The sequence below is a fragment of the Hoplias malabaricus genome, chromosome 1 (assembly GCF_029633855.1).
Source record: "Hoplias malabaricus isolate fHopMal1 chromosome 1, fHopMal1.hap1, whole genome shotgun sequence".
Lineage (NCBI taxonomy): Eukaryota > Metazoa > Chordata > Actinopteri > Characiformes > Erythrinidae > Hoplias > Hoplias malabaricus.
In genome coordinates, this window is record NC_089800.1 from 77,308,268 (window position 1) to 77,336,017 (window position 27,750).

At 40.5% G+C, this 27,750-nt stretch overlaps 1 protein-coding gene across 4 annotated transcripts in view; it reads left to right on the top strand.

Moving 5' to 3' along the window:
- Positions 1–27,750, top strand: part of bahd1 (bromo adjacent homology domain containing 1) — a 108,490-nt gene that overhangs the window by 26,367 nt on the left and 54,373 nt on the right. For 3 of the 4 annotated variants that reach the window (XR_010803636.1, XM_066673898.1, XM_066673876.1), the window contains exons 2-6: positions 12,564–14,195; positions 19,887–20,260; positions 22,794–22,953; positions 26,808–26,887; positions 27,169–27,260. Coding sequence is in view for 3 of the 4 variants with exons in the window: in XM_066673898.1 (XP_066529995.1) it covers positions 12,584–14,195; positions 19,887–20,260; positions 22,794–22,953; positions 26,808–26,887; positions 27,169–27,260 (2,318 nt within the window). In the remaining variant the exon portion in view is untranslated. Of the gene's footprint in view, positions 1–7,687; positions 8,066–12,563; positions 14,196–19,886; positions 20,261–22,793; positions 22,954–26,807; positions 26,888–27,168; positions 27,261–27,750 lie in introns of those variants that run through there. The other variant, XM_066673885.1, reaches the window with a different exon arrangement.

Here is a 27,750-nt window from a genome sequence, read left to right on the forward strand (position 1 = left end):
ATACGTATGCTTTATTACCAAATCACAAAGAGTTATAACTACACTTACAAAGGCTTAAAAATACAGGCATTTTTTGTGGCTGAGACTGAGTTACAGTTGTGTCTGAAGTTTACATGTGCACATCAGTGTGGGTATTTAAACTGAAATGGGTTTAGATTAAGGGGTAAACTCAAGCCAGAGTCAATTAACTGGCAAGTTTGACAAGACAAATAACCTCCACGAGAGAATATACACTTCCCAACGACATTCCTAGAAGGCCCTGTGTGAACAGTAGCCAATACATTTCCAGGAAAATAATTATGCCTTGAATATAAGCAGTACATCTGAGCTGTTTCTGAGTTTTCACTGTTTTGTGAGTGAACAGTGTTGACGAGACTCCTGGGGCAATCCCCTTTGTGCAGAGGTAGGGGCTGGTACACAGTTCTATACGGTGAATTGCTCTGTTCTACCAGTGAGTGCCCAAACTTTTGACTGGTACTGTATAGTGAACAATGAAGCAGTATCCACACTCTGTCTCCAGTGACTGTGCTGAGCTACGTGTCTTCAGTTCAGTGCTTATTAGCTGTATTTACATTTAATATCTCCCTGGTCAGGTAGCTTTCCAGGTCGCCCAAGAAGTAAACACTGGCTAAGTGTAAACTGGTGTTTTTATATTAGCTCATTAACGCTATCTTTACAGCCTTTCCTTCATTGTAGTGTGCAGTGCACAGCGGTGTCCAAATAAGCCATTTTGTGTGAAAAGTCTTTCCCAATTACCTTGAATTGTATAAAAATGAGCTTATTATCATCTGCGCTCTTTTGATTGTATTGTGTTAGCTTTGTCATGTGCATATGGCACCTAAATGGAGTGATTACACTTTGTGTGTAATAAAGGCCATTACTTGTGGCAGTTAAAACACTGAAATGCAGCTGTGAATCCAAGATCACCTACCATTTTTTTTTTACTCTGCTACGATGCTACTGTTTGTTTTCTCTTGTCCTATAATAGAGAGACTAGAGAGCAAGGATGTGGAGCCAGGATTTCTCCTTTTGCCACATTTTCGGTAATAATGAGCAGGGCATTGCACTTCAGAGGTGTAACAGTGCTCATGTTTCACAACACCAAACATACTGAGACTAATTTAGCCTTTATTTCTTTTCCCATATCAAGACCACAGTCTTGGTTAGAGCATAATGTGCACAAGCAAGTGTGGTTAAAATTTTGCAGACATCTGCTCACCTAAGGCGTGCACCACCACACCACTAGAGCTGAGTCTCAAACATATTCCTCTACACTATGTAGTACACAATGTAATGGTGTAGTACAATTACTTTTATAAATCTTTAGAGTGCACTCTTTAGGGAGTAGGTTATTGTTTGGGACAGAGAATAGTTTACATGAGGTGCCAGGAAAGATTCAAATACAAAGCTGGCACCTTTTTTTTTCCCCACGCGTACTCCAGCTTCTCATTGCTTTTTTTCTTTTTGAGACGTCCGTATTTTTCCTTTGTTCAACATTTTTATTAATCCCTGATGTCCACACCATGTCTGAGGAAATTTCTCGCCATGAATTTGCTGCTGTCTGCCGTCTCTGTGTGTGGAGAAGAGGAGTTAATGTTCCTGTACCGTATGGTTCAACTTAAACAATAGCCGTCTGATTACTGACTAATCACAGTCGTTGCGGTCTGGGTCGATGCGGCACGTAGTTACAATTCAGGAGAGGTGCATGTCAGGCTACGTTGTAGTTTGCATTGCCGCGTTGCCCATGACGTAGGTTCAGTATAAATTGGGCTTAAAGTGGGAGAGGAGGGGGAAGATTACTTGATCACTGAAACGAGACATGTTTTTAATATCTGATCCAGGATTTAATTTTCCATATTTCTTTTTTTTCCACATCACACATGCTGAGAAAACTATGGATAATTGAAGGTCATTCACCAAAATCTGAGTAATAGCTGTAGCTTGTATTCAGAAGGTACTGGAACAGGATTGGTACTGTTTTAAACGAGCGCTGAGAGATACAACCTAGGCGTATTGTCATATTAATAACTCATTACATGTGTTACTTATTTAAAATATGGAATTTATATAGGTTTCACCCCCTTTGGACTGATAAGGACATGGTCACTCCACTTGTTTAATTGCTCCTAATGAGGCTCATGTGGAGCCAGATGCTGGGGTTTATTTGAATCTTTGCCCTGTCAGTCGGGGCCAGGGCAGCAGGGCTGTGGGTGATGACTCACTGTGTTAACCTTAGCACCTTCTGAGCTACGTGTGTGAATGCTTCACTCTTCAAATGTCAGCATGCAGATGGACAGAATGTTTCACTGACTGCCTCACATGCTGACAGAGCTAATGAAACATAATTGCATAAACAGATCGTCAGAGGATGCATTATATTAGGTTGACATGTTGAGTAAGGCTGTGGGACAGTGACATCTGTCTGTCCCCTTTACGGAGTTAACTGGGATTTTTATTCAAATATAATATCCTCTTTCACTCTCATGCATTATTATAGCATCCTAACGTCATCATCTGCTTATGCTAAGGATGCTCGATATCACTGGGATCATGTTGGTATTGGCCGATAACTGTTTAGAAAATATTGACATTGTGCTGGCTGGGCAATAAGACTGCAAATCAGTATCACGATTAATTAATTGAAATTTATTTATTCATTTGTTTATTTTGCCGTCATATTTCACTGATAAGGCTTGAACAGTAAATATGCTGGGAGTTTATTTGGCTTGCCTATTTTTTTCCCACTGTTCATATTTGCTGTGTGATTGTGCTTCAAGTGCTTCAACTTTGGTCACTTATTTATTTATTTATTTTTTTTTGGTCCATGTTTATATTTTGACTTCTTTATGTTCAGTGTAATCTTCACTAAAGTCAAAATATCCAAATATCAGAAACTGTACTTTTCTTTGGTACGAGTTACTCGAGTTGCTCGGTTGGCCTCTCTGTTTAGGTTCTCCTCCATGTTGCTTCCATGTGGCAGATTGGATGGTGCAGAATCATGTGACTACATGTGGTTTAGTGTCGTTTTAAGGGGACAGTGCATGAACACACAATGACAGACATAGTATAATAATAAAATGGGCATAGGCAAGATTATGTTGATTAGAAATTTTGAATGTCCATTTTGATTAGTTGCCCAGCCTTATATGGATCAGACACGGGATTTTAAACCCCTCAGTGTCAAGCCAACAGTGTCAAGCCACATGCAACCTGTGACCACTGATGAAGAATTACTGATGAGCCGCTATCATCTACAAGGTGGACTAACAAAGTTGGTGTGTCTAAGACAGTGGTCTGTGAATGGGCACGGTATTTAAAAACTCCAGCAGCACTGCTGTGCCTGATCCACTCCAAACAGCGCAACATTCACCAACGCCACCATATAAGTATTTTCTTTTGACTTTCTCCTGCATTTTGAAAGTGGATCTTGTTCTTATGTCCTGGAAGATGAAAAATGATGCTTAATGTTTGAACTTTGCTAACTGTCTCTTCTATGCAGCACTGCATGTGGTTTGCATGTCAGGATCAGTACACTATTCAAACACACTGAAATTATCAGCTCGTTCAAAAAATTTTTCTTTTGTTCACTTACACATTCAGGTTTACAGTTATTTGGCTGCCGTCAGATGGATGCAAGAAGCTAAAACTGGCATGCAGCTAAAAAGCCTTTCCCTTCCCAGCGCTAATGGGCTTTGATAGGTGCTTGATATGAGTGCAGTATGTTATGGTAAGTCAGATGACTAATGCCACCCACTCCGTTGCGAAGGTCAGTTTTGTGGAGACCATGAGCGTCTCGGGCCACACCCGGCATGTTCCTGTGTTAACGGTTCCTCTGGCTTTTGTTCAGCTTTGCGAGCCACTTTTGAAAACCGCTTCAGTTCCATACTACCTTCGCTCTTAATGAGAACAGACTCAGTCGGAAAAGTGGGATGGTTTGGCAGTGTCTAGAATCGGCAGCCCTTGTTTCCATCTTGTTGGTTTGAAGCTGCTTTAAGCACTTGTGCTGCATCACAGATGCTCGTGAGATGTGGGTTAGTTTGCTTTGTTTTGGTACTGAACATATAATTTATTACAGTTTTGAAAGATGATTTAGGGAAACTTTCTTGGAAAGCTTTAAAGTGTGCTGCATTTAATAGAAGCACTCCACTTAAAGGAACACTTCATAATATTTTTACCTTAAAGGCTAAGCACCACTTAACGGACCTCCATGAATATTTCACATTATTTTAGTTACTGACATATATAAGTATGAATTAAAATGAAAATAGCAGCTTAATTTGCTTTAAAACTGACAATTTTATTAAATTGACGGAAAAACCCGAGCTCGCTACGGAAATTCTTGACCGCAACAGTGACGTCACTGGTGGACAACAGCTGAACAACGCCGCGGTAAAACACCGTTATGACTGACTGTTATGACAGTATCTAGCTAAATAACCAACATTATTCATGACAATAGCCTAGCAATAAGCTAAACTCAAATTCAGAGGTACCGTTATTCTTGTAAATGTGATCGAAGTCGAACTCGAATTCATCCGACACTATAAACCTCCGTAATGCAGCTACGTAGCCGAGTATAATCTGAGCCACCGAGTTTAGCAAGTCAAGCTAACGTTAACTAACACCAACTAAAACAGGCGAAGTGAGTGTCCTTACCCTGTTTACCTCCATGTTACAGAGGCTCTTGAACACCTTTCGTTGGTGTCCTTACATGCCCATATTGTTGGAAAAGCGCCAGTTAAATGAGCTACAGATAACGGAGTGAGCGGATGGTTCTTTCCAAAGTGCCCGTTTAAAGTGGACAAATTTAGTCCATTTTCTGGATATTTTGGGATCTTTGGGCCATTTGTTCACAGATGTCCCACTGCACATTGAATTATTGCAGCCAAAAACAACACACCTTTTCGTCATTTTGCATTAAATTAAGTGCAACTTCTAGAGTTTTTCCAACGATCTTTTAAACCTTATTCCTTGAATTAGTAAGAAATAACATGTTTTCTGACTATCAATAAACACAAGTTAGGAACTCAACTTCCACTGTATTTATTTGTTTGACACTTTCATATAGCTGGTGCTTAGCCTTTAAAATGACAGCTACGAAATCATTGTGCTCCACTGGCCTGTAATCGGGAGAACAGAGCGCCTGCTGTTGCTACTCAGGACGCGGCACTGTAAAAGCTGCACTGTGTAACTTTTGAAGGAGTGTAGGACTAAAACTGCTGCTGTTTGTCTTTGTGTTTGTTTGACATTCTGCTGATGTCGGTTGGCTGCATGCTTATCAGCCAGTCAGCAGTGTAGATACTGGAATAAGACACGCAACCACTGATGAAATTTCCTATTACATAATTTGGTAGTAAATGACAAGGATATTATTTGATATTTTATATCACTGGAGTAAATCAGTCAGTGCACATAGTAGATGGTTAAAATCTAGACGTGTGTGTAATTGTGCTTAATCTATCCATCCATCCATGTGTCCAATTGCCATGTAATAGAAGAAAGTGTTTCATTTCTAGAATAAATGTAGTAATAATTATATTACAGATTGCTCCCACGTGTTTCTTTTTTTTTTAACCCATAAGCATGTGCACATGAATTAGTGTGAATGTGAGCTATCATTGACCAGAACAGTGTGTACAAGACAGTATAATCTGTAGCATCTAGAAAACATAACACGGTGTGTTCTCCTCTAACATCCTTTTATATATTTCCCATCTTATGAATGTCTTTGGAACATTGCAATGGAGTGGTCTGCATACAAATATGTGTACCTAATGGCCCTGTGGTTGTAGCCTGGGTCTAATGCTTTTTGTAAGTAGTATTTCAGTAAATCACTGACAAAATAAATCATGGAAATTTGTTTGCATCATTAAAACCATACGTAACTGTCATCAGTAGTTCATGACGTACATAAATCTCACTGTCACTCCTGAAATCAGTGCCATCACCTCATACATTCAGGCTTCTGTTTCACTCACCTTACAGACATGTATAGGGAAGAGCAGACTAGATTTCAGACAGTCTACAAGCACAGGGTTCTTATATAATACATGAAAATACCTTGAAGCCAGTGAAGTTGACCTAGAGGTGGGCAATATCACAATTTAATCACCACTATAAACAATACATTTTTTCTGAGCTAATAGTGTATACAGTCTATACTTTAAAAAACACTTAAGAACTGCATATTTTAGTAGTTTTAAGTTAGACTTTGTAAAATGCAGTTTGCGTAATGCTAAATAATAATCTTTGTGAGGTTTAACAGCTTTTAAATGTAGCAGTGGCTCTTAAGGCATTGTTCCTTATTCGTCAAAGTGGCTTAGACATGAGTGCAGAATTACAAACTACTCTGTTTCTGATTCAGGAATCTGGTTCATGACAAAGTTTGAGAACAATTCAGCTTCTTTACATATCATTTATATATTATTTGAAACTGAAACTTTTAACCTTTTATAAATATAAGTTATGTACAGCTCCCCCGGTTCATGCAGAAATCGTGGTAGTGTCCAGGAAACTGAAAAAAGTATTTAGCAGCTCATGAACCAATGGCTGTTAATTTCAGTGCACTGCTCCCTCTACTGGTCAGAGCGTAAATGACATTATGGCATTCAACCACAGTTGAAAAGGGATAGATTTCTCAGCTAGGAAAGCTACATGTTGGATTATTAAGGTGAAAGTTATTAGCATTATAAATATGAAGCATATACCTTTAATTGGACATAAAATTAAGGATGTCAGGGCAACACACACACACACATTTGAGTCGCCAATCCACCTACCAATGTGTGTTTTTGGACTGCGGGAGGAAACCGGAGCACTCGGAGGAAACCCACGCGGACACAGGGAGAACACACCAACTCCTCTCAGACGGTCACCCGGAGCGGGACCCAAACCCACAACCTCCAGGTCCTTGGAGCTGTGTGACTGCAACACTACCTGCTGCGCCACCGTGCCTCCCCAAAATTATTGTGATTAATATATATTGTGTTAGGATAATATTTATAAATGACCTTAAATATGAATATATTTATATTGAATTGTAAATACTGTTATATATTTTGTCATATAGTCCACACAAAATAAGCCTATGTTTATTCCAGAAAACTGCATCAGACATAGTGGTGGGCTATGGTGTGATATTTTCACTATGTTTTACACGTATCAGATTTTGTCACAGTGCTCTAGTACTGTATTAAAGTCACCTCTGGTGGAACATTTTGTTAAATGTCAGTGAGTGAGTGAGTGAGTGAGTCATTAACAAGGGCGTGTCATGGGGAGTTTTGCATGTAATAATGTTATCAAAAAATAATAAATATAAATATATATATATATAATTTTATTTAATTTTCCACAATTATTGCACTGAATCCATCTAGACTTTATTCACTCTAGTGTTTTTGCAGTCTGTCTGTTCTTACTGCTATGTCCAGGGGATGTTCAGAAGAGCATGTTTGTTTATCATGATTACAAACTGTATCGCAATGCTGATAAAATAGTCATATCAACCAGCTCTAATCTGAAGTAAGACCTTGGAAAGGGAGGGGAGAACTCGGGTTAATTCGGATGTTGTTGGGTGACAGCTTCTTTCTGTTTTTATTGGCGTTGTTTCTTTCTTTCTGAATGAACTGGACTGTTAGTGGACGTCCAGAAACTTTTCTTTCTCTTTTTTCACCCCCCTCATCGATCTGGTGCTCGGTGTCTCCGGAGATTTGGGAGAGGCTGAAGTGGCGGTCCATTACGTAACGTACGTTACGTGAAAACTGTTAACAACTGCCGAGCTCGGTTCGGTTTTCCTCTGGTTGTTGTGGTGTTTTATCCGGCGGTGTTTACCGGAGCCGAAGCTGTGGCGGGGGTCTCCGTTGGTCGGCGGTAGGGCAGGTTTCTGAGCGTTTCTCGGAGCTGTTAGTTGTGGAAGTAGGTCACCGCTTCGCTGTGTCTGCGCGCTGCTGCTGCTGCTCTCGGGTTCTTTCTCGCCGAAGCTTCGGTGTCGCTCCGGTTCCTGGCAGCCGTCGACGAGCGGAACTTCGGAGCGGGATGCGGCTTCACCGGAGGAGTGGACACTGAGGTAAACCGAGCCTTGATATCGGGGTTTAATTCGGTTTTTATGCTCGTTGGCTTCTCTCTTGCTCGCTCTCAGCGGTGGGGGAGGAGGAGGAGGACGGAGCTTAGAGAACATAAAAACCGTCTCTGAGACATTAACACCAACACCGTCCTCATTCCCAAAACCGGGGCTTTTGTTTGGGTTTGTGAAGTCGGTTAATGGCTCTGAAGCGGCTCGTTTTCGCGTCGTGTCGATTGAGAGCTGAGTGGTCGACACTCGTGGTCGGATGGAGGAGGAGGTGGTGGTGGTGGATGGGATTTGCTCTCGTTTGAGCCCCTGGTGCTGCTGCTGCTTGGTGGTGGGGTTTATTTGGGTGGTTTCGGGGAGATGTTGTGTCTGTGTTGGAGCCCAAAGAGCGTGAGGTACAAGATTTATTTTAAGAAGCTCTTTTGGAGCCCGGTGCTACGCCCTGCGCCCAAACCCAGCTCCTCTTCCTCTTCATCTTCATCTTCATCTGCTCGGGTCTCGAAAACGTGGGCTTCCCACATCCCACCACGGTTTTATCAAAGCGATAAAAACCACGCGGTTTTCGTCTCCGTCTCTCCTCAGGCTTTCAGTTCTTCAGCTCAGGTATTTTTGTTCCTCAGACCAGCAGAGACCGGAAAACAACGAGCCGACGCGACTCCTCAGCAGATTTACTTGGTTCAAAGTTAATTCCAATTCACAGCAACTAGGCTACTTTGTCTCCGGAGCTATGGGCTATTCCCAGACATAAAAACTCAACCACGTATGCATTCAGACGTCCACTGTTATTGAGGGTCTAATATTACCTTCTATCCTTGTTGTTGTCGCCCCCCCCTTCAAAGAAAAATAAATAAATAAGAAACGCAATTCCCACTGGCCACTGAGCTCTATTCTGGCTGTAGTTCTTAATAACAGCATTTAACAAAAGGGTGGTGAATTCTCCGAAAAGAATCCACCCCAATTGGCCAACCTCTGAAATGAATGGCACATTTTGCCACGGCTAATTCGAAGCGAATCAAGAATCTGAAAAACCAAGGGATTTGGACGGAATAATTTCAATTGTCTTTTGTAATCCAGAATAAGACCAGGGCGGCTGGAGGAGCCAGTACAGTTTAATTGGATTTGAACATCCATTTCTGTGTCTGCGCAGCATTATAGCAGTGGTCTGTTTCAGCTGAACTTGGCTTAAAAGGCAGTTCCACTTATTTTCTTTTCTCAAATTTCTGTATAAAGGAATTAAGAAAGTGCCTGGTGATCCAGAGTGGTTTGATGGTCAGATTCTCTTTTATAAAGAAACTTGCCAAATGGTGGAGACAGAACCAGAAATCTGAAGCATGTTATACCCATCAATTCTGCCTTTGAAACATGAAATTTGGAATGTAATTATGAATTAAGTTTTACAAGTAGTTTTCTAGTAGTTTAGATATGAGTGTTTTTAAATGTATTTTTAAAATATATTAAGCTAATAGTGCAGAAGTACTTGCAGGTTGCTGCTGAACACCTCCCAAAAATATTATTTTATCTCTACGTTTGTTACCAAAGTCAGTTAATTTTGAATATAAGCGACACAATGTATCATTTCAGCATTGTCAGTGTCACACTGAATTTTTGCATATGCTTGATACAAGAGGACAAACTCACACAGTTCACATTTTTCATGACTGATCTACAAAAAGTCACTCTAACCTTTAACCCTAACAGCATTCACTCCCATTTAAGGGTCTCTGGAGACACGTTTACGGAGTGTGTTGATAGTGAGGGAGATGCAGGCTCTGAGTGCACCGTGAACCACCAGTCAGCTGATTTTAGCCTAGAGTATTATATGACTACAGTGGTGTCATGGTGGTTCGGCCAGTGTGTTAAACTCTCTAATATTATAATCACAAGGGCAACCACGGTGTTCACCTGCGTTTGTGTTTGATGTGTTGGAACATGTATTACAGCTTCACAGTTTGGGAAAGGACATGGTGTTCAGGGTAAAAAAGTAGTATTTTGGCTTTGTTATATTATTTTATTATATTATGTTATATACTAATTATTATAGACAGATTATTTCTGTCCAAACAAAGCTGTGTAAGACATCTACTGAAAATTCCTGTATGTATTAATGTTGTAATATACACTGCAGCGCTGATTAAATTATAAAATGTAAGCCCTGTTTTGTCACCACTGAAGATAATGCAGAACGTTACAAAATATAAGCAGGTATTAAATCACAATTATTTAAATTATTTTTATTTCACTTTAATTTAAGGGCTACATTCCATTAAGAAAACATTGTCAATGCAGAACTGCAAGACTTCAGTAAAGTGGTTTTGTTTGTGGCTTTCTTGTAAGCCACTGACTGCTATCGTTTTACAGTAAATGTTATCTCTGCCACTATCATAGTCTTCAGTCAGCTGTGAGATTTGTCTTGATCCGTTAATGTCATGTATAGATATAATCGCTTGTCTAATAACCCCATGAAGTACAGGCATTTATTTCTTTATTTATTTCCCTAACCATAGATTTCTTACTCCTCATTATTCATCATCATGGCTGAGTGAATAAAAATAGCAGTATGCAACAGGACAAGTGGAAAAATAATGGCTGTCCTGATAGGGAAATGCCACAATAATCATTTCTTTGGAAGCCATTTCCTGGTCATGTTTAGCCTCCCTACTGTAGTGTTGTCTTTCAGAGTAATTCTTAACTGCCAATTGAAATCCATATTGAATGTCTCTGGTGTTTTTTTTGCTGCTGACAGAGGAAAAAGAACAGCATTACAGCTGATTTTTTTTTTTTTTTGTATTCATGTTTTTGTTTAGGCTTTTTTCATTTGAAAGAATCAATCAGAGATAGCGATGAGAGCACAGTTAGTGCACTAATTAAACACAAAGGACATGCATCTAATCTAAAGGATGACAAATGAGACTTAAACATCCCTTGGCTTCTGTGTCTAAGTAGAAAGCTGCCCTGGAAAGCTCAAGGACTCTAATTCCCTTTATATAGAACGAGGGACTGGTGGTAGGAGTATGTCAATAGGTCAGAGGGGGTAGATTTAAATTTCATATGGATCCAAATTAGTCTAAAATGTCTTGGGTGTGTTTCGGACTCTTTGACTTGTCCTTAAACAAATCAATAAATCCCAAGGGACCTCGAAGTCAACTTCTTCACGGCTTTAACTTTGTTGAGAACAAATTATGTGATGTTATCGTCACTGAGCAGTTGGGTTTGTGTCTGAGGAACATGTGCCCTTGTCCACTGTTATTAACGTAGTCTTGGCGGCAGATTTGGCTGTTAATGCAGTTCTAAATGGTTTTGAAAATGTCAGCTATTTATGTGGTATGCGGACATTTCATTTTGCCCTAAATTGCCCTGTTATTTGTGACATACTGCATTTATTAATGGATTTCTTATGGAATTTATGTCTACACAGGGAGCATATCACACGTTTACATGTGTTTTTTGATAGTCTGTACTCATGAGCAGAAAGTGTTAGAGAAAAGCAGATATTACATGATGTTGCAAAGTTCATGCTCACGTTTTAATTGAAGCATTTATTGCATTGATAGGATACAGTATTGATCCTTTGTATATTGTTATGTAGGTTATATTGTGTAGTTGTCAGGTTTCATGACTACTACTCTATATTGGGGCATTGTACATCAGTGACAAGTGGCTCCCAAAGGCAGGGTCTGGTGCGCTACCAGTGGGACTGCATTAGCCATAAACCAAACATACCACAAGCTCAGGTTCTTGCTTGACTGTCTTGTTTGTGCGTTGTATTTCATTTTGTTTGGTGCTTGTTTGTACTGAACAGCTCTCCTGGAGAGCTATTTCATGTCTGTATTCATGATGAGCAATGCTTGCTCCTGCACTTTTGCTCTGCAAGTTAGTGCATCAAATGGATTTCAGAAGCTGGGATGCTGTTTAATTTTATTTGTGAGACTGAGATATGCGCTGTAAAATGTTAGTGAACAATGTAACAAGGTCATTTGGTTCAAAACATCCCCGGAATAAACACGGCTCTTGATAAAAGATCTGTTATTAAGCAGCTAGACTTCACATGAGGTGTGAGATGGGCTGCATATTAAAACCAGTGGTAGTTTGAAAAAACCTTTTTATATCCTGTTACTAGTGTGCTGTGAATCACATCTCAAGGATCGTAGGTTTGTCATGTAGACTTGTATGGTGTATTTAAAAAAAAAAGCCTTTCAGGTCTATAGTGATGGCTTTTTTTTACCACTGATGTATACACAGCAAAACAAATACATTAAAATAAAAGGTCTTTGCATTGGTTACTTTAAATTCAGCTTTTGTGGGGGTAATCTCATAATATACAGAGTAGTCTCAAAATATAGTGATGACCTCTATCTTTACTTTGCATAGTCAGTCATAACAATTGGAGAACCCACTAGCTAAAGCCAAAACAGTAGCTATAATTTGAAAGAAGTCACTAAGGTATTCACTGTTCTGCAAGCAGAGTTTGAGCATTTCATTGTTTTTCTTCTTGCAGGATCTGCATGGAAGACTGTAATGACCCATGCACAGCAGAAGGATTCTTGCAGATATCAGAGTGAATCCAGACAGCAGGTGAGCTGCCAGACACATGCAGAAACCATGGGCAGAGCCTGGCCAGAGTGCCCAATGCATGAAAAGAAGAAGAAGAGACGTTCCTCCAAACGGGGAGGAGATAAGGAAATAAAAGAGCAAACTGCCGAGAGTGATCGGAAGCTTTATCCCCTGAGGAGAAGGCTGGGAATGAGCGAAGTGGGCACTTTAAACTGCTGCGTGGTACTGACCCGTCTAGATGATGGCGGGGCTTGTAAAAGCAACATGAAGGCATTGTCCAAGAGGGTAGGGAAACGGAAGATGAAGGCAAAGAAAGGAAGGCCCATATCTTGCAAGTGTCGCAAGAAGAACTGCAAAGCTTGCCAGCCAGCGCCTGGACCAAAAAGCAAGCTGAAACTTGAGAAAGCTGCCTTATATACAGAATTTCTCCTGGAGCCGCGCAAACGGCGGTTGGCCTCTCTAAACGCAGAGGCAGTCAACAGTCTGTTGTTGTTCAGAGAGGACCCTCAGCAGGCTTCAAAACTAGCAAAAAAGCTGCCGCATCCTCCAAAGGGGGATTCTGAACTTCCAAAAGCAGAAATGGACAGTTCAAGGAAAGCACCAGAAGGCCGAAAACGTGCACGTACAAGAGAAGCCGGACAAAGTAAAAACCCCAAAAAAGCCAAAAATGCAAACACAGAACGTGAACACTTGGACCAGCTGAGTCTGAACAGTCCCGCTCCGAGACGTCTAGCTGGTTTGAATGCTGCAGCTCTGCTGAAACTTACCAGCACCTCATCTGGAGCTAAGCGGCGAGTGAAAACAGATTGCAAGCTAAGCAGTGGAGGAGTGCGAACAAAACAAGTCCAAGGAAAGACAAAAAAACAGCAGCACAGTCCGCCGTGCCAGTCCACCAAGTTGCAAGTATCGCAACAGTGCTGCGATCTCTGCAAGAAAGAGGCCCTCCAATCCGAGGCGATGTGGGAAGGCACTGCAGGGGGCCATGGCTTCATTAGGCCTGGTTACCAGTGTAGGTCCATGCTGGGCTACTCTTTGAAGCCTGTAAAAGAGGAGAAGACCGAAGCTGATGTGAATTCCTGTTACTGCTGTTCCCAGGAAAGATCTGTGGAGTATTGCCACCGCTTGGCTCTGTTCCTCGGGCAGAAGGCCTATCCTGAATCAGAAGAACATTCTATGCCATCTGTAAAGGGGTTCCTTCCTTCCCCTCATGCACTGACGCACCCGGCCTTGACCTTAGGCACCCACCCGTACTCATGCTACCCTGGTTACTATGTGCACATTGCCCATCATGGGACCTCCACACTCCCAGTGAGCACAAGTCCTGGGCCTCATGCCCCTCCCTCAGTACCTCCCATAAAACTGTGTCCCAGTGGCATGCAGAGACCCAAACTGCTGCCTTCACCAGTTTCTCACCCTTCAGGAATCCCTCACCCAGTGTACTGCAACTCTGTGGGAACCTGTTATGGAGAGCCCTGCAGGATCAGCAGCTATGCCTACAGAGCTTCGCAGGCCATCGCTAGCAGGGGCTGCTCATTCAGCAGCGGATGCTCCAGCTGCAACCACAAAATCAAAATGGGTAAGACGAGGCAAACGGCATAAAATCTGTTTCATTTTAGCATCTCAATAGAATGGGCCTCAGTGAGGCATAATGCTTACGAGATCGTGTCAAAACTATTTAAATACCATGCACGTTTAATTAGCAGCTGGATGCCAGTGTAGCCTATTTCTAAGAAAGGCTTAGGAGTGCTCTCACGCAGACCTCAAACTGGCGAGACGTCAGCTTACCCTGCCATATTGTGTGACATAGAAGGCTAAAATAAGAAAATAAAAGCCATTGAGATGTTTTCAAAGACTTGTAAAGAAAGTAATGACTTGAGACTGAATGATGAAATCCCTTGCTCCCTTTAAGCAGCCACTCCACTGTGGCTGTCTGTTCTCTGCTGTCTTTTCACTGCTGGTTTGAATGTGAATAATTGCCACAGGTGGACAGGGCGCTGGTTATTTTTGTTGGCAGGAGACTTGAACTGGCTGTTCATTGTAAGATGGCAGCTGTGGTCTCTCAAAAGCTTATTGACCTCAGCACGGCCAAGAAAGCCTGGCTGGACGAGTCCTGGTTGCTTTATAAGCACTGGGGCAAGTTATCCAACCTGACATTTCACTCTCTTTTAATCTCTGACAATCAGTTGGTAATCTGATACTTGGAGACATTCTTTGTATTTACAGTGCTTACATTTCTCACCTGTGTGACCAGTGCAGATTTACTTTTACAAGGCCAGTAGACCCACCATTCATTTACTTAATTTCCACTTTAAAAAACAAACAAACACACACACACATATATATATATATATATATATATGCAAATTTCACACTTAGAAGCTTGCTTTATTTTCTGTGCTTGCTTTATGATCTGTGTTTTATGAGGTTGATTCAAATGTCTTGTAGCACGATTGTCCGATTCCAGTCTAGGGGGTGTAAGTAACACCTCAATATTTCACTACTCGGAGCAATGACAGCTTGGAATAATGTGTGGGGCTTTTTGTTACCGGGCACTAGAATCAAACTGCTGAACCGTGTATCCATCATTTTGAGACTGCCAACCCGGGAATTCCTAAGAGATCCGAGGCTGGGAGTTTAAGAGAGCACAACTGGCCTCACTCTCTAGAGCCACTTTCAAATTTGCACTCTGGAGAAACTACAGGGAATGCCTGGAGTATCTGGTTTAGTGATGTCCTGGAGTGGTTCGTTCACACAGATTTTCTGCAGGAAATGTTCTGCTTGCTTTGGAAATGGGGCGGCACTTATGTAGTGCATGCAGGAGATACTCCGGGACATTAGCGGCACTGTTCAAACGGAGATTCTACTTGGGCACTAGCGAGATAAAGTCCACGTAAAGCCTGGAACATATGTTGCGGTTGTTTGCGTTCATGCATACACCTCCTCCAGGTGAAATCTGGAAAATTTCTGGGTTACCATCCACATGTGAACGAGATTTAGATGGGAAAGATTGCGTAGATACAGCAGATCTAGGGTTCTCCTCAAAGCCTGTTGGGCTGTCAGGTGGAGTTGTGTTAGCAACCGTCTGAAAATTGGGTGATTGAGATAAAGTTAGCTTAAGTTATCACACACTTCTGTTTCACAGATTGCCTTCAAAAGCCAAAAAGGAGCATATCTCACACAGTTTCCAACTGCAGAGTTTTCACTACAAATAAGCACTCAAAGCCCGAAATCTCTCCTTAATCACAAACAAAACTAAACTGGACCAGACTTGTCTGAGCGTTTATGCACACACAAGAAGCTAAGATGCAAACTGGATGTGATTATATGTTTGAGAAATGCAGATATCACAGCGACAGCTGTAGAAATATTTTATTACAAACAGCAGCTGACTCTCACAATACAGAACATCTGTCCTACCGGGTCCTGCTTCTGATCCTTGCTTGAATTAGTTGGATGATTTCACAAGTGTCATCTCAAAGTAGTTTTACCAGCTTTGTGAGTAGTTCTGAGCACTTTTGACTACATATTGCTTTTAAAACACAGAGCAGAATCTGACTGGCGTATTTTGCGCCATCATTGTTATTATCGAACAAATTAAAATTCAGATCAATATTTGGTGGATTTTTCCAAACCTTGATATAATTTTTAATAACATTTCCAGTCTCCAGTTTTGAAAAGTGGTGTTTGTTTACTTAGTTTCCTTTGCCTTTGTTTTTCCTTCTATCAATTATCCTCAAAAATGTCTACTGAAAATGTATAAGCAGTGCATAATAGCCATCTTGACTGGAAATGACATAAATGAAGAGTGGTCTCAGATATTTGCACAGTCCTCTAAGTCATGGTATGACTTTAATGCATGTAGCTAATGATATAAATAGAGGTTGTTATGGCACAGTGTATACACTGAATGTATTTAATAAATGGTCCACAGTGACCAATAAATACAGCATGTCCTCGACAATGTGTGTTGCCTACACACAATAGAAGCTTGCAGTTTTTACATTTAATAATTATAACTGCAGCCTTCTGTAGCACAGTGGTGGAAGACTAATGGAGTTTATATGCAGAAGCACTTTCACAGGGGTAGAGACTACAGGTGCCTACACACTTGGGGCTATTTCAGCATCAGAAGAGAAAGAATGCAGCAACAGTAGGTGGAGGTGAGTACGCACTGAAAAGATGATTCAAATGGGGCCTGCAGATAGTTCAGATCTTTTAAACTTTCACTGTGCCAGACTCTAATGAAAGAGTACATTGGATAATAAGCATCAAATTCCAGCCTGAGGAGATCCTCAATAAATAAATAATCTTTTCAGTGAGTTGAATGAGTGAGTGATCTTCAAGGACATCAGTGTAAGCTTGCATTAAACTGCTGACAAGATTGACAGACTGATGATATAGTTGGAGCTAATTTGCTGCAGCCTTGTCTCTTTTCCGACCATTACACTGAACCGGATCATATAGTCGTTAGTGTACATCTCCGACAGTGCTTTTCTTTTGTTTGTAGGCATGCGAGTCCCTTAGTAATAACAAGGAGACTTCACGGCTGAGTGAATGTGCAGTAGCTGCACTTTCTCTCCTGTGCCCGGCTAGTCCCCTCCCCAAGAGGCTAGGACAAGGCGAGCAGGGTCGTTTCAGTTCGGAAAGGATTGATCCACAGCTCATTTGTCGTTAGCCTTTATTTGTGTTGGCCCATAGCCCTCTTGACCTCATAAGGGAGTGTGATTACGGAGCGAAGTAGTGTATCATTGCTACGACTCCATCCCAGGGCACTTTGAAAGGAGGTAAATAACTGTTAAGTAGAACTCCATAGCCTCTGTCAGTCCTCTGACTCTCAGCCGGAGACCCAGTTAAGGGTCGAATTCCAGAGTGCCGTGAGGTTGACATCCGTTGGCCAAATGCCACAAGATATCGAGAGGTTAGCGAAGTGTGATTTTCATGCCATACGTGTCATGTCACGAGCGCTGATGGGTCATCGCTGGCCTCATGCTCTCATTTTGAATTCCAAGTGAGGTCTATTAAGTCAGCCTTCTGCTACGTTAACGCTGCCAGCTATTTAAAGGGCTACTAAAAGGAGGCTTCTCTTTCCCTGCTGATTACAGCACTGCACTGGCTGCTAACATGATGTAGGGGCTTCTGGCAGGGCTTTGTGATCGCTTTCCTCCTTGGCCATTAGTTCATAGAAAATCATCACATGCATCACATGGTGGTTTTCAGAAGCTGATTCATCCAATCACCATCTGTGATGTTCCTTTCCACTTGAGTGTCATGCAAACAGCAAAGTCCAAATTTTTTAAAGAAAAACTTGATGGCAGTTACTTACCAAATGTATCTCCTTGTTTATTTTAATTCTCATAATAATCTGGTGCGTATTTCTGGCAGTTAAATGGTTAGTTCAGAAACAAATCAGATGATTCACATGGTCCACCTGTTCCATGCCCCACATCATCACAACAAAGGTCTGAAGTCCTAATGGACCTCATTTGTTTGAAATTCTGTTTGTCATAGTCAGATACGGTGTTCATTTTCTGTTTAGTGCCATCCTGGTGTCTGTTTAACTTGTGATTCTTATCATCACTTTCTAAACCTGGTTTCTCCAGGAGAGTACATTATTATAAGAAGCAATTTAAAAAGTACACGCTTTGTTTATTGGTTTATTCATCTTCAGTTATTTTTTAATAGTATGATAAGGTACAAGATTTTGATCTGACAGTGGGGTCTAGTCCAATTGGTTTAACTTTTTATAATGTGCCAGTGTTCAATCCACCTTTTAATTTATGTAATTTCCCAAACTGCCATCGAGTGCAAGAAATATTTCAGGGGATATTTCTAAAGATATTCAGATATTTAAAGATATTTCTAAAGATTTTATATAAAAATAAAAAAAAATCACTTGCATACGGAAGGGGAAATACAAGGAAAATATACAGTACAATGCAGAAGTCTTGGGCACCTAAGATAATTACATATATTTAAACTGATGCCTTCTCAGTAAGCGTGGTGCTTTCAGGACCTCATTGGACATATGCCACAACAAACCAATTTTGCAAATCAAATAAAGAAGCTGCTGATATTTTGAGAACAGTGGTCTGAGCACCCCAGAGCCAAGGCCACAACACTGTAAAATGGGTTTGGAAATGTGACAAGCAGAAAATGTAAAATGAAATCTAAACTTCCTTAAACATTATATTTTTTTAAGAACTGAAGGCGGGTCTCCTAAAATGGTGCACACATCAGATACTGAAAAATTATTATATTTAATTATAGACACATCTGTAAATGTAGGGTTTTGTTTGTGTTCTCTACTTTGTTTACCAGACTTTGAAAATGAATATCTTGGCTTTAATAGCTGTCTGGACTGAGACATCTAAACGTTTTAGATTGTAGTGAATACTGTCATCACAGACGGCAGAAAGATTGATCATTTTTTAACAGCTATTTTCAAATCGCAAGATCTGTAGCGGTGTCTAAACCAGTATTAAATATATAACCATTCAAAGACAGCCAAAAACTGCTATGTGAATATCAATAACTTATTGACAATCTGGCAGTCTACATTAAAATTATAGTCAGATTTTCTTGGTCCTTGGTTTTTAAAACAGGCCTGGACCTTCATTTATAGAAAATAATAGTTAAATTCAGTCACAATATATAAAAGAAAAATTATATATATATACAGGGGTTAGACAATGAAACTGAAACACCTGTCATTTTAGTGTGGGAGGTTTCATGGCTAAATTGGAGCAGCCTGGTGGCCAATCTTCATTAACTGCACATTGCACCAGTAAGACCATATGCGTCCAATGGTTCAAACATTGTGTCCTGAAGGCGGTGCCGTGTATCAGGACGACAATGCACCAATACACACAGCAAGACTGGTGAAAGACTGGTTTGATGAACATGAAAGTGAAGTTGAACATCTCCCATGGCCTGCACAGTCACCAGATCTAAATATTATTGAGCCACTTTGGGGTGTTTTGGAGGAGCGAGTCAGGAAACGTTTTCCTCCACCAGCATCACGTAGTGACCTGGCCACTATCCTGCAAGAAGAATGGCTTAAAATCCATCTGAACACTGCGCAGGACTTGTGTATGTCATTCCCAAGACAAACTGACGCTGTATTGGCCGCAAAAGGAGGCCCTACACCATACTAAGTTATTGTGGTCTAAAACCAGGTGTTTCACTTTCATTGTCCAACCCCTGTATATATATAAGAGGCCATAGGTCTTCCAAGCTAACTGAATATTTTATTCTCCTTTTCCTGTAGAGGACTTCCCCTACCCTCTGGACGAGCACAGTTCGTCTATCCCTGTTTCCCCTGCCCTGCCCCTGTCTGTGTGCCCCATCCCCAGCGTGCCCTCGGCTGCACAGCCCGTGCCCCACCTGAAGCCTCCGCTGCCTGATGCCAGCCGGTCACAGGTCCAGCTGCGTGTGGGAAGAGAATGTCCTCAAAGCGCCAAGCCACCCCACAGCTCTCGTTCAGGCCTGCGGGACTCTGCCTCCTGCCCCCACAGGAAGGACGTCCAGCTGGGAGCCGGCCATGGCAGCCCTGCCGCCAAGCAGCCCAAAATCAGCCGGAGACGAGCCACTAACGGCTGGCTGCCTGTGGGCACCGCCACTGAAAAGGACGTATTCATAGTGGTACGTACTCACTTTCTGTCCTCTGTCAACCACACTAGAGGAGAAGATGAGAGTAGCAGAATTAGCTTGTGTTATGCTGCAAAGACTGCTGGGAAGGTTTCAAATTTTGATCTAAATAAGGATTTCAGATGAAGTTTGGTCACAATAATAATAATAATAATAATAATAATCTATTTATGTAGCACCTGTCATACATTAAAATGCAGCTCAAAGTGCTTGACAATAAAAAGTAAAAAAACAGAGGGACAATATAAAAAGCAATAAATAAAATAGCAAAAAAATACAAAAATAATTAAAAATAAATAAAAGAAAATAAAATTCACAGGGTAAAGCTTGCATTTTTTTTAAAATTCTTAAACATATTTGAATCTTAAAGCTTTTTCATTTACAATAGAAAGTGTGGTGGTTATACATATGTGACATAACAAACACATGTTTAAATTACAAAAATGGAAACTTTTTATAGAAAATACTCTGTAAGAGGCCCCTGTTCCTCCAGCGTTTCTGCTGCAATGAAGGGTATCAGTAAGTAGTCAAAAAGGGTCACAAATTCCACTCCAACTCATTAAATGTATTGGGGTTGGAGCTTCATCGCTTCTTAGAACAGTTTCAGAGCTTCACAGTCCAATGGCTGTGGGCTTCATATAACCCTTACTTTACATTGGAAACGAAAACCATGTTCAATTGTGAAAGAGCTTTCCATTTTGTTTTGTCCTTTTCTTTGAAGTTCCTACACGTTGTGTGTGTAACTACAAGCCTGTTTCAGACATTCACTGGGTGTAACATCATGAGTACAAACTGTGAAGGTAAAGAAACACTCATTTTATGAGATGTAGTGCAAACTTTATTAAAGCAGTGGTTGCTTTTCAAAGTTACATGTCAGTTACATAAGGTTACTGTCAGATATTATGTTAAGATTAAACAGCTGTTTGCTAACATCTTGTTCTGCTGAGGTTCTTCAAAGTGTATTTCTTAGTTTCGAAGAGGCTTTTGTCTCGATAATGATTTGACAATTTAATTTTCCAAACTATTGTTAGCCCCATCTTTTGCTCCAAAGGTGGTTTAAACACCTGAAAGGCTGAAGAGCTAATGTTTTCTGTTTAATATGTAAAGGCTTGGCAGAGACATGAAGGTCGTTTATTAAAAACTAAGTTAAAAGGCTTAAGTAGTGCATGTAACTGATGAATTTCAGGGCACATCTTGACTTCCAGAATGGTGTTTCTGAAAGTATCACAATTTCTACAGAACTATACATATAAATATCTGATGACTAAACGAAGGAATGATGAAGGAATAAATGGCTTGTATTTAACATGTATCTAGGTATTGAATAGATCGATATAACTACAATGCACATTTCTAAAAAAATAGAGGTAGGGAAAATGCAAAAGTACATTCATGAAACATACAGTCACAATAGTTCATTATGTTTCAAAAATTAGAACAGATAACAAAAGAAACAGGTTAAATCCATCCATCCATTATCTGTAACCGCTTATCCAATTTAGGGTCGCGGGGGGTCCAGAGCCTACCTGGAATCATCGGGCGCAAGGCAGGAATACACCCTGGAGGGGACGCCAGTCCTTCACAGGGCAACACAGACACACACACATTCACTCACACACTCACACCTACGGACACTTTCGAGTCGCCAATCCACCTGCAACGTGTGTTTTTGGACTGTGGGAGGAAACCGGAGCACCCGGAGGAAACCCACGCGGACACGGGGAGAACACACCAACTCCTCACAGACAGTCACCCGGAGCGGGAATCGAACCCACAACCTCCAGGTTCCTGGAGCTGTGTGACTGCGACACTACCTGCTGCGCCACCGTGCCGCCCAAACAGGTTAAATGATAATTATAAAATTTGGTGGATGTTTCCCCACCCTAACTCTCCAGTCTGTCGGAAACAAGTCTAAAGTGTTTACAAAGCCCCAGAGTCAGTAAATGGGTAAAAAAAAAAAAAAAAACTGTCCTGGTCCATTATGCAGGGCTTCCTCTCTCTCTCTCTGCTCATGGCAGGGTATGTGCAGTTTTTGTAGACAATGGAGAGAACTCCATTGAATTTTGAAAAGCATGAACTGAAATGAGGGTATTGCTCTATTCCTGCTCCATAGCTGGGTAATATAGACTTTTTTTTTCTGTTTCGGATCACTTAAGGTGGAATGTCTCCAAACTCGGGAGACGGCTAACTGCATTACAGAAAATGCTACGGATCTAAACATCTCATATAAACAATGAGTGTTTTTTCCCTTCATACCGTTCCAAAACCAAACCAAGGAGAAAATAATTACCCCACAATCATAGACATCCTCTTTTAAATTTAATCCAATTCAAATAAACAAGACTTTGTAATTTTGGACCATGTCTGCACCATTAATCTTTCATTCATGATGCTTTTAAAAGTGCAACTTTTGAAATAGTGAAATAAATTTGTATATGAGGTACATTGTGTCACAATTTGTCATGAAAACAGCAAATCTCTAGCTGCTGTTGGTTTGTGATCTGTGACTGTCTGTGGTGATTGACAGGGTGAGGATTCTCCAGCCCTGCGCAGGTGTTATGAAGGAGTGCAGAGAGACGGAGAAGTGATCAAAGTAAGAGACACTGTGCTGCTTCGCTCTGGCCCTCGCAAGAAGTCCCTCCCCTATGTCGCTAAAGTCTCCGCCTTCTGGGAGGACCCTGAGTCAGGTACAACTACGCTCTCAGAAAAACTCTCACTGTGGTGGTACTTTTAGTTAGTTAGGGAATAATATGGTATGCTTCTGTATTAATTGTAGGTTTTTAAGATGCATGGATTTCATACGCCCCATTTAGTTTTATTTGACACAGTTCTGTAATGAAAGCTTACAAATAGTTACCTCTCCTTGTGGAAAAGAGAATGTAATGTACCTTTAGGGAACACAACTGGACTTTAACACCACTGTTATACCTTTTAAAGGTACATTTTCCTATTCTGAGTTTGTGGACCCCTAATCCTCCAACGTTTCATATGAAATGAACGGCAGTATTTAGTAGTAGTTTCCCTTTTCCGCAGTTACAGCTGCTCATCTTTTTACTGAACCTTAGAGTGAGGATTTGTTGGAAGAACATTGTGGTGCTTTTCTACTGCATGGGATCAGCTCCCCGAAAAGCAGGCAGTGACATCACAAAACCCCCTCTCTTGATTCGCTTGTTGTATTGTTTTGTTTTTTTTTTTTGACTGAGCACTGCTCCGCACCCCAGCTCTCACAAATCAATTTTCCTTGCCACACGTTCCATTTTCGCTGGAGATTTTTGTCGGCCACCGACCCAAAGAGCGTTTGAAAAAAAGACCTTGAGGTAATGTTATGAGCTGCAGTTGTGAGTCGGATAAAAACAAATGTGAAATGTTCTGTAACTTGAGAGATTTTACAAGCTTCGAGTTTGTGTTAGAGCTCTGCATTTCATGATGATTGACAGGTCTCTCTGGCCAATCAGCGTTCTGCAGGATTTACAAGTCACCATTTAGTACCTGCTCGGCTGGGTTCGATCTGTAACCGAACAGGGACTCAAAGAAGTGGAAGCGGAAAACACAAGAGCAGAGCCGAGTGACGTCGTGTAGGTTCCATGTGGTGGAAAAGCATTAGTAAGGTCAGGTACTGATGGTTGATTAGATCTAGATCACAGACAGCTGTCCTGCTGATCTCAGTAGCACTGGATGGAGCTCCATTTTAATACAACCTGACTGCTCCATAGCTACAGCACTTCTATCTCACACCTGGCACTAAGCATAGATCACTTAGTCTTGTGCATCTGCTTCAGAGAATGTTTTCCAATGTGTTTCAATTCAGATGGTACAAGTTAAGCTTACAGTTCAACATCAGTGTCAGCAGTGGCTGAATTTACTGATAAGGGGTTTCTTCCAGCTTTTGAACTCTTTGCTTTCCCTTGATTTCTGTTTTCTTAAAATAAGAGGAGAGGAATAGTTGCGCCATTCTGAGACATGAACGTATGATTACCTGTACAAGATAACAACATAATGACTGCCTCTGATTTAAACCTAAACAAGTAAGCCCCTGCTCTTGATGTGTTAAAAAGCTAATTAAAGAGTTGGAAGAACGCTGCCCTCCTACACTCTGCATGCATATATTTTGGCCCTTATTTCTAAATCATTTCCATTAACAATATTTTTATGATTTATAATATTACTGAGTGCCCTGATGTAAATATTGTTGAGTGTCCAGATGTGGCATAGAACATTGAAATTCAGCACATTGTATTCTGACGGTCTCCCTGGCTGAGAGGCACCTCTCCTCATTCCAGTGGGATGATTACACCCTTTTGTCTAGGATCCTAACAGGTGAAGGAAACATTTGAAATTAGGGGAGCAGTTTCAGGTAATTACAGTGTAGTGAAGAGAGCAAAAACACCACTCTGACAAGGCATTGTGTGGGAAGAGTCTGCACTGGAGGATGAGAGAATGGGGAAATAATATTTCAGATTCTGGTCAACCCAAGATGGAAAAATATCCTTAGGTAAAACCCAGGCTTATGTCTTTGTGAAAGGTCAGGCAACTTTATGCATAATATGAATATTGTATATTGAATTGTGTGAATGATGAGTATTGATTGACATTTACTCATGTGTATACATGAATTTGAACAGTGGCTTGGGAAAAATAACAATGTTCTCTCACTGCTCTAAGAACGCGTAGACTATCAGTGAGAATTTTACATGAAGTCAAAACTACTAAATATTTTTTTTGTTTATGTGATGTAACATAATGAATTAAAAATATAGAAAATATATATGTATAAATATCAACTTTCCCAAAAAGTTGGGACATTGTGTAAAATACAATAAAATCAGGAATGTGATTTTAGTCCTCTGAAGCACTTTTTTTAATTGAAAAACTCCAAAGAATTTATTTCCAAAATTGTGACTGAACACTGAATTTATGTTGGAAAAATGAGGAGAATGATTAACAGTTGAGGATTTCATGATTGATTGTAAAAGAGCTTCCATCAAAGCATCACTATTGTAGGTTTGTAGCTCACCACCTTGTGTCAAAATGTGTGAGAGAATTGTCAAAGAGTTCAAAATAAACATGAAATGTTTGATGCAGTATTTCAGTTTATTTTTGCCATCTACTTAATTAATAATAATTATTAAGATTATGTCGTTATATAACACCTAAAGAATGTAAAAATCACAGATTCTAGTTTTTAATTGCGTTTTACAAAATGTCCCATATTTCTGGAAATAGGGTTTGTATATTAGTTAAATGTATTCTACAATAATTAATTGTGATTAAGTGCAACATTATTAGTTAATGCCCTTTGCCTATTTTCTCACATTTATCCCTAAAGAAAGTTATATTTCATCGACAAATGTGTGCTACTTCATTGCAACCTTGCACATGTGAGTTTCATAGGTCTGTGGGGGCACTCCCAGAATGTACTGGTTACTGTCTGCCAAAAATGTTCCAAGGAAGGCATGCAGTGAACCAGCACCAGGGTCACGAACACATGAGTGTAGCTGATGTGAAAAGAAGTGAAGGCGAGCCCGTCTGTGGTATGATTCCACAGAAGAGGTGCCGTAGCAGGGACTGCTGACAAAGTTAACGTTGGCTCTGAGAGAAAGGGGTCAGAACACACAGTGAATCTTGGTGCTACATGCCTCTGCTAACCCCTTCACTACTCTTTGTGAACTCCTGCTCCACTGATGGACCATATGCCCTACTTTGTACCACTTTTGGTAGGTAGTAACCAGAGCAGACTGGGAGCACCCAACAAAACCTGTCATTTTGGTAGTAATCCAATCAAAGCACAAAGACCATCACCAACTGGCTCTTGTCAAAGTGGCTGAGATTCTTACACTCGCATATTTGGGTTCTCAAACAGCTAATCATTTTGTGTTACTGTGGAGGTTCCTAACTGGGAAATATATATTTCCACTTTTGCTTTTGTTAGCTTGCTTCTTGTTGACTAATCTGTAGTTCTCCCTTGAGTACCAGGCCTGCTGAAAGTGGCCCTTTTAAATGCTGGGTTAAAGCTGTATTTGAAAGAGAGGTCTACAGTCACAAAGTATGTCATAACATCATACACTGGGCAAATGAGTTAGACTATTAATTGCACTAATCATGTAAGTTTTAAGGTGTTTTGTTTTATTTTTGACAGTGTAGCACTTAATCTCACCCTGTTTGAAATGTGTTATGTTTGAAATGTGTTACAGAGACAAACGATGTAGACTTTAAATAAAGTGCTCTGCGTCCTAATTTTGAAGAGGGAAAAATGAAGGGGAAATTGATAGCACGGTTTATAGAAATTAGACAATAGTATAATTCTTAGCACTTGAATCTAAATCAGATCTAATCATCCACTTATATGCGCTAGTGTGCTTTGGTTTTAATCAAAGCATTGATTTTAAACACAGAACATAAGCCATTTTAAAAGGCAGAAATCAGCACTTTTTATTTTTTATTTTTTTGCAGAGTGAGGAACCCCCTATTAATTGTGGCAGGAGGCATTTCTAGCCACTTCCACCCTGCACTGATATTTTATATGTGCTGTGGTTTTTCTTAGGGGAGCTGATGATGAGCCTGTTTTGGTACTACCGTCCAGAGCACACTCAGGGGGGCAGAAATCCCAGCATGCACTGTGAGGTGAGTCAGCAAAAAAAAAAAAAATAAATGTCTGTGTTATATCCCAGTGTGGTTTCTCCATGGGAAAGCAGGGTAAACATTTAACTTCCCTTGATTATGATTTTCAAAGAGGAAGTAGGCAGCACAAGCTTTCTGTGCTCAATAAACCCTAGAGACCACGGTGCAGTCACAGAGTGGTTATGAAATTGGACACCCATGTGCCCAGCACTGTTTGTCTGCTTTGGTTTATACAATGAATATTTGAGCATCATTGCCTCATATCTGTGCTCTGGGACTTTCAGAATGAGATTTTTGCATCCCGCCATCAGGATGAGAACAGCGTAGCCTGCATTGAGGATAAGTGCTACGTCTTGACATTAGCACAATATTGTAGGTAAGTTCCATGTGATATTGTGGCAGTAATTCAGAATATCATTACCCTGTCCACTGGCTGCAAAATATTGTGCGTATTTTTGTACATGATGTAATTACGGGTTTAATTATAATAAAAACCTAACCTGGCCATCATCATTTTGGGGAATATTACCACACGGGAAGATGAGCATATCTTGATTATTAGAAAACTGAAGCTTAGCTAAGTTATTCTTGCAGTAAATTTTACCACACAGTATTCATTTTAAACAGCCATTATTATTATATGTTAATAAAATTTTTACAGTGGACAGTGATTCAGCTGCATTGATTTTGGAAAGTTAAAATCAGAAATATTTTACAATATCATGTAATAATATTCATCCTGGGCTGGGCCATATAACAAAATTTCAAGTATCTTCAAAAGGCATTAGAAGGTTTTCTTGCTTTGCATTTGTTTGGCTGGACAGGGGCTTTCACTCGCTATTAGCCCCCAACATTTTTCTTACAAC